Source organism: Nuphar pumila, chromosome 3, assembly GCF_984573655.1.
Source record: "Nuphar pumila chromosome 3, dmNupPumi1.hap1.1, whole genome shotgun sequence".
Classification (NCBI taxonomy): domain Eukaryota; kingdom Viridiplantae; phylum Streptophyta; class Magnoliopsida; order Nymphaeales; family Nymphaeaceae; genus Nuphar; species Nuphar pumila.
In genome coordinates, this window is record NC_143251.1 from 139,149,272 (window position 1) to 139,157,100 (window position 7,829).

Consider the following 7,829-nt stretch of genomic DNA (forward strand, 5'->3'; position numbering starts at 1 on the left):
AGAAAAGAAAAGACACAATAAATATCATGAGGTAAAAAAGCAAAGAATAAGTCACACAATAAAGGTAGAAAGTTCTACAATAGGTGCAATCGATGAATGGTAAATTTGCCAATTTCTTGGATCGTTGAAAATTTAGTGTCTTTACATAGTATACTATATAAAAGCAATTTAGAAAATTATGAATAATTGAGATTGCTAATTTAAAAGGTAGATTTAAGCTAGACTAATTAGCAGCGGCAAGGTACATGAAAGGTTGATTTATCTTTTCTTCCTAGGAGAGAGAGAGAGAGATTACTTGATATATAAAGATGATTTATCATCTTTATATCTCAAGTAATCTCTCTCTCTAAAATAGGAAATAGCTCCCTCAGCTTGAGCTACCGACGATTACTATCGAACATATATCTTCGTACACAAGCAAGCAAGCAAATCTCTCTCTCTCTCTCTCTCTCTCTCTCTCTCTCTCCAACATGACCACCTTCTTAGTCAATACTCTTTTCCTCCTCCTCCTCTTGCAATCTTCCACCATCACCATCTCTTCGACGATCAGCAGCACCAGTAGCAATGTTGGAGGCTTCTCTTTCAACCTCATTCGTCGCGACTCACCTCTCTCTCCTTTCCATGACCCCTCTTTTACTCTCTCCGATCTGGCCGAGCGGGCAGTGCAGCGATCCACATCCCGTCTCTATCGCTTCGCCTCACGACCATCATCATCCTCCGCAGTTCAGTCTCCTGTGATCACCGAACCTGGAGACTACATTATGAAGTGAAGTTCTCCATTGGAACTCCACCAAGTGAGTACTGGGCCGTCGTCGACACCATCATATGGACTCAATGCTTCCCTTGCCATCCCTGCTACAGGCAGCCGTGGCTGATCTTCGATCCCCACCGCTCACGTACAAAACCATAGGGTGCAACTCCAAACTCTGCACTGAAACCCTTGCATCTGATTGTGATCGCAAGAATCGCTGTGAATACTTTGTTGAATACACCGACCTTTCAAGCTCCATCGGCATCCTCGCCTCGGAGACTCTCACCTTCAACTCAGCCTCCCGCCAGAACATCAAGCTCCCCAGAATTGTCTTTGGCTGCGGGCACAATAACTCTCTGTTCAACACCAACGACACCGGAATCAACAGCCTGAACGGCAGCCCTCTATCTCTCAATTCTCAATTGGGTCCTTACATTGGAAACAAACTCTCTTACTGCCTCGTTTCATGGAACTCCAACAACGCGACTGGCCGGATCGAATTCGGCAACAAAACGGCATTCTCCGGTGCCGGAACGGTGCACCGCACACCTTTAAAGATAGGCAAGTACGATAAAGTATACTACCTGACTCTTAATGGCGTGGGAAGTAGAGTCTTAAGCCAAGTAAGCAAGGCGGGTTGTTCATAGATTCAGGCACCACTTTCACCTACTTGAGGAATGATATCTACGATATCTTGGTTCCAACTGTGGGGAAGGCTATAAAACTTCCGGCGAAGAAAGGCCGGTCCGCCCGGTGGCGCTTGTGCTATCAGGTTTGGGACGCCGGAGATTGAACGGCTTTCCGGACCTGATCTTTGATTTTGAGGTTGGAGATTGGAAGTTGCCGCCTTCCCACACTTTTGTGCCTATAGGGAAAAGGGTGGTGTGCCTTGCTATCCATCCTTCAGGATCTAAGTCCACTGTGTTTGGGAACCTGGCGCAGCAGAACGTGCATATGGAGTATGATTTTGGGGGGAGAAGGCGCTGCATTTTGCACCGACGGATTGTGCCAAAGCTGGATGATAGTGGTGTTGCTTGTGTGTCATATATTTTGATGGGGAGGTGCCTTTGTCAGTGGTTGGTAGTGGATTTTGTGATTGGATGTCATGAGTGATTTGATTTTTTGTGTGAAGCGTGGCGATTCTCTAAGGGGGCAAGAGGTAAGCCCACGGAGTTTTATGCTGTGAGGACATTGATCGTAAGTACAGCAGTTAGAGCCAGCCAGTGTCGCTGGGTAAATATTAAAAAAAAATAAAATTTATGTTGTTTGTGGGTTTCATGAGAGCAATTACTGTCGTATTTGAATATGACCAGTTACATTCTATCCCCACCACACGTCTCACTTGAGAACCGTGAGATGTGAGTGGTGATGGAGTATAACGTGAGAGGGTGGTGTATGTCCCCCCCCCGCTGATTCACTGAATCCCACGTTCGTGTTCGGGGCTTTGAATGAGCACCACGTATACAAGCACATGGGGCTCGTATTCCCGTGCATGTTGACATAACTTTGCATCGGACTCTGGTGTTGTTGCAAAGACTTAAGTACCCTTTCTTGCTATTCTTCTCATAAAGTGATGGTTTGAGAAAATGATAGAAATTCCCTTCATTCAAAAAAGAAAAAACAAATAGTTCAAAAAAAGGACAAACATGTCCTCCATCCAGAAAGTCGAGGATGATGTTGACTCTTCAAAGTCTTCTTCTTCTTTCTCCGTAAAACACTGTAAAACCCTCTCTCTCTCTAGAAAAGAAATCAAGGGAGGATTCTTGAAAAGACTTAAGTGCCCCAAAGATGATTATTTAAGACTCAGTCTTTGCACTGCAGGATTATTCGAGAAAGAAATCTCCCCTGGAGGAGGCCATGAACATCAACCCTCTCACTCTCTCTCTCCCTTCTCTTTCTACTTCTGTGCACATCCAGCAGAAGATCCTACATTGCTCCATCAAGCACCGACTGACCTGTACATTGACTCTTGTAGAGCATGATTCAGAGTTTTTACCCTTACAGGAGGAGGGTTTGGGGGCTCCTCCCAGCGTGGGTATCATCATTCAACTAAATGAGTTGTAGATCCTGATTCAGAGTTTTTACCCTTACAAGAGAGGGGTAAAACCTCATCTTACTCTCTCTCCCTTCTCTCTCTACTTCTGTGCACATCCAACAAACGATCCAACATTTCTCCATCAAACACCGACTGACCTGCACACTGACTGTAGCATCGTTCAACTTGAAGAGTTGTGGAGTCTGATTCAAAGTTTTTACCCTTACAGAAAAGGGGGGTTTGGGGGCTCCTCCCAACGTGGGTAGCATCATTCAACTTGAAGAGTTGTGGGGGCTCCTCCCAACTTGAAGACATGTTATAAAACGTTATAAAACTTAAAAAGTTTGAAACTTCCTCTATGTGTCTCGGTTTTTAACAAGTTTGAAATATCAAATGAGCATAAAAAGTTATAAAACTTTTCAGATATAAATTAGACACATAGAGGAAGAAAACCCTTTTTACGGATTTGAAAAATGATCTTCCGTTGGGGAGATATGACTCTTACAAAATGAAATAAAAACCTATGTCACTCAAATAAGGCAGACTGATAGGGGTCTGGTTTTAGATCCAAATGGGATATCAAATGACCATAGAAATTGCTGAAAATTTAGAGAAATAAACTAGACTTCATAACAAAGGCACCACTTTTTACGGATTTTAAATCCGATCTCTGGTTAGGGAGATATGGCCATGACAAGTTGGTCTTGATTCGGATAGCGATTTGTATCACAAATCGCTGTAGTGTTTAGCGAGAAACACTACAAATCGCTATAGCGAGGTCCATCAACACTATAAATCGCTGTGGGTCTCGTTAGAGACCTGAAAACACTATAAATCATAGTTAAAAGACCAAAAAATACTACAAATCGTTGTGGAGCTCGTTGGAGACCCCAAAGCACTATAAATCATAGTTAAAAGACCGGACAACACTATAAATCATTGTGAGGCTCGTTGGAGACCCAAAAATACTACAAATCATAGTAGGGACTCATTAGAGACTAAAAAAAATCATAACAACAATTTGCTGAAGAATATTGCCAATCAAATAACGATTTGTTGAAGAAGTGCTACAACAGTCAGGATATGGGGGCCAAAATCAGAATATTTATAAAATCTGGATACAAGGTTCTGGTATTTAATCAAAATAAAATAGTAATTTACCATGAAAAATTTTGAAAATTTACAGAGATGAACTAGACACATAAACAAAGAGAACCTGTTTTACAGAATTAAAAAATAATCTCTCATTATGAAAATAAAATTCAAACAAAATGGATCAAAATCTGAGCCGTTAAAATGACACAGGGTGATAGGGTTATGGTTTTTGACCCAAAACTGGTATGAAAACACTATAGAAATTGTTAAAATTTGGTATGAACAAACTAGATTCAATTTAAAAAACAACTCTTTTTACGGATCGGAAAGATCATCTCTGGTTAGGGAGAAATTACTCCCGCAAGTTGGTCCTGATTCTGCTAAAATCCTGACAGTGCAAAATAACAGGTTTTGAATCTCGATTTTTAAAGTGGGTCAAACAAACTCAAAATGATCTGATTTTTGGTGGAGAGCATGAAGACATATGCATGAAGTTGCAGTAAAAAATTCAGATTAAAATGAGCTCTGGTTACATACAAATCGATAGATCTAAAATGCACCAGAATTCAAACTTTGAATCAGACTCCACAACTCTTCAAGTTGAATGATGCTACCCACGTTGGGAGGAGCCCCCAGACCCCTCTCCTATAAGGGTAAAAACTCTGAATCAGGATCTACAACTCATTTAGTTGAATGATTCTACCCATGCTGGGATGAACCCCCAAACCCTCCTCCTGTAAGGGTAAAAACTTTGAATCAGGCTCCACAACAGTCAATGTGCAGGTCAGTCGGTGCTTGATGGAGCAATGTAAGATCTTCTGTTGGATGTGCATAGAAGTAGAAATAGAAGGGAGAGAGAGTGTGAGAGGGTTGATGTTCATGGCCTCTTCCAGGGGAGATTTCTTTCTCAGATAATCCTGCAGTGCAGAGACTGGGTCTTAAATAATCATCTTCGGGGCACTTAAGTCTTTACAACCACTCCTTTTCAAGAATCGTCATTTTTTTTTTGCACCAATGGAGGAGAGGGTACTTAAGTCTTTGCAATCGCATCAAACTCCAATGCTAATTAATGTTGACAAACATGGGGATACGAGACACACATGCTTACATACGTGGTGCTCTTTGGGACCCCCGAGCATGAGATGTAGCTAACTGCCCTGTTCGGGGGGGAACATATAACCTGCTTTGGTATAAAGTCATATACAATATGACGACAATTGCTCTATGTGCTCATGTGATGCACAAAAAATGCAAGAGAGAGAAAGGGGATAAAAGTCTCATAAATGTATGACATAAAATTGGAGTTGGGGATACAAAAATGGTTTTGGGATCCAATTAGATCTGCTAACTGGATTCAATCTGATCCAACCGGATTCTCTCTCTACAACTGTTAGGGCCACATTGTATATAATCGACAGTATACGAATATTCACTTGGGATCAGTGAGATATGTGAGTGGACCCACACACACGTCCATCAAGATGTGTGGCTGTGATGAAATAATATTTTTTTTGAAAGGGGCGGTGTTGAAATATATATAACGTCATATACCTCTATCTCTACCTTTAAAATTCATCGCACCCTTCCTCCTGTGAAAGTTTCTTGGACAACCTCATCGTCAAATTATGGGAGCTCAATCAGAAAAAAAAAAAGATTATTAAACTTGGTTTCATTCATAGGTGAGGGCTATATTCCAATCTCCACCGCAGTTTTCACTTGTTGAAGATGTGTGTGTTGGATCTTGGTTCGAATCCAGGGTGGCCATAAGGTCTCACGTTGAATCCCGCAATACATATGATTGAATTTAGGTATTATATACAAGTATGAATACAACAACAACAACAACAACTATGCCTTCATCCCAAAACAATTGGGGTCAGCGATAAATTCAGAAGAAGAATCCAATGACCCCGAGTAGTGAACTCTTAAAATGCTAACCACAAAAATAGTGATGGGCCCACATCACTCCAATGAGAGAGTGGAAACCAGAGGAGGCTACTTAACCCAACTCCTACCTCTGCAAAAACAATGAATGTAAATCCTGAAAATCCCTTGTGAAGCAGGCCAGTTAATCACAACCCAATTCCCTTCTCCTCTATCACCTAGGGCTTGTCTTCATTGCGCACACCACAATCTGAAACCCAACAATGGTATCAAAACTATGATTGGTTCTGGTGTGCACAGTGACTCATCACATTGACGGACTCAACATTGCCAAAAAACCCAAGAACCACTCTGCTCAGCTGACACTATCACTTGAGGAAAGATGATGCCATAGAGAGGATCCCTCTATCAGGTAGCTGCTTGAGAGAGGCAGCCACATAGGGTCAATCATACCCCTATGGCCCTTGATAATGGTATGAGGCAACAAAAAGAAAGAAAGAAAAGGCAGTGTAGGCTCCGCCGAAAGGTCGAGCCTCACCGATCAATTGGATCTAGTAGAACCGCTAGAGAAGCAAAGAAAAAAGGGTAGGGCAAAGCAAAAACCCTTGTGGCAGCACTGGAGGAGACCCCTGTGCGGTAGCCAGCTGAGACTAGCATAACAACCAGAGCTTAAAGAGAAAAAAAGGAACAGTGACACATGAAGTATATCCTTTACTGTCGACATCAAATTTTGCGGAAAAGGCAAAGGAAGCCCCACTGATCGCCTGTGATCAACACCAGAGATGGTGCCATAACTTGCATCGACAAAAGGGTCATCCGCTCCCTTATCTTCTGCATCCGAGACCCGATTTTCCTTAGAGTGACAACAACAGCCCCGACTCTTCTCGATCAGGACTGACGCCTTGATCTCATCAATGATGAATCGAACAGTCGAGAGCACGACAACATGGTGGACAAAGGAGACGATGATGAAGACGCTCTTCTCGTCGCCAACAACGACACTGAGGTAGTGGGCATTCAAGATGGATAAGACAGGCCAGAGCGAGCGGGTAGACCGGGTGAGGGCCCCGAGGTGCTTGACGGTCATCGAGGCATAGACCTTGTAGACAAGGCACAACACGGCCTTTCTGGTGCATGTTGACCAGGTGGTTTCGATGAAGGTGGTGATGGCTCCACAGTTGGGGTCCCACATGAACCTCATATGCTTCACGATATCGATCGGGACATTGTCGTCGAGGATCTCAATTAAGGACAAAGAAGAGCTACAATAGGCGACCATCAAGAGGTTGCCCTCTCAGAAACGTGTTAGGTTTGCGATCCTTAGGCGGAACCCCTTTGATCGTGAGAAAGATGATGCTCCTTTCTTTTAGACCGTCAATTTGAAGAAACTCGATTGAACGAGATGGGAGTTCATTGTGAGGAAGGCTCGCTTGGATATACATTGTTCCCGAATAGCTAGAAGCCCACGACATGGCCGATAATGACAACCAGTAGGATGCCCACATTAAAGGACATGACTGCGAGCATCACCAAGCTCTCTGGTTGCTCTGGATCGCGACCCCTATGTTGGAGGGCCATGAGGGCGAGGAGGAACAATCTGGATCCAGTCAGACAAGATTCGATCTAGGTGGTATTGATTGAGATCAACATATCATAATAGATCTAGTCGAATTACCATGGATCTAGTCAAATAGGCTTATTGGACTTTAGCTTTCACAAGTTCAGAGTCAGTATGTTTCATCCTCTTCCTCTTAGTTGATTGGGGTCTATGATAAATATTTCACTTGGACCTAGTTATAATCTTGATTGGATCTCTATCCTGATATGAAAGAAGTTAAATTTTTAACATATATCTATCTTTGGATCTTAAAATACTATATTTGCATATATTTTTTTTATATGCTTCATATTATGTTCATGTTTAGATCATATTATATATAGATCTGGATCAGGTATGGCTTAGTATTGATCTAGTCTTTACGATGGATCAAGCTTAATTGAACTAGTATTCATTAGATCTGATATTTGGATCAAGATTAGATTTGATAAGTATTTGATCATATG

At 42.2% G+C, this 7,829-nt stretch overlaps 1 protein-coding gene across 1 annotated transcript; it reads left to right on the top strand.

The window, feature by feature from the left end:
* The first annotated feature begins 834 nt into the window (after positions 1-834).
* LOC149844061 (aspartic proteinase CDR1-like) lies at positions 835-1,864 on the top strand. Its single transcript, XM_090001024.1, has 2 exons — positions 835-1,357; positions 1,467-1,864. Exons 1-2 carry the CDS (start codon positions 835-837, stop codon positions 1,862-1,864), a joined length of 921 nt encoding a protein of 306 aa, XP_089857150.1.
* The last annotated feature ends 5,965 nt before the right edge of the window (positions 1,865-7,829 follow it).

What these genes read in the sequence shown, in the direction of transcription:
- LOC149844061 (XM_090001024.1), top strand. Translation starts at nt 835, where the DNA reads ATGCTTCCCTTGCCATCCCTGCTACAGGCAGCCGTGGCTGATCTTCGA. An exon ending in GACTCTTAATGGCGTGGGAA is followed by an intron (nt 1,358 to 1,466) that starts GTAGAGTCTTAA and finishes ACTGTGGGGAAG; the next exon opens with GCTATAAAACTTCCGGCGAA.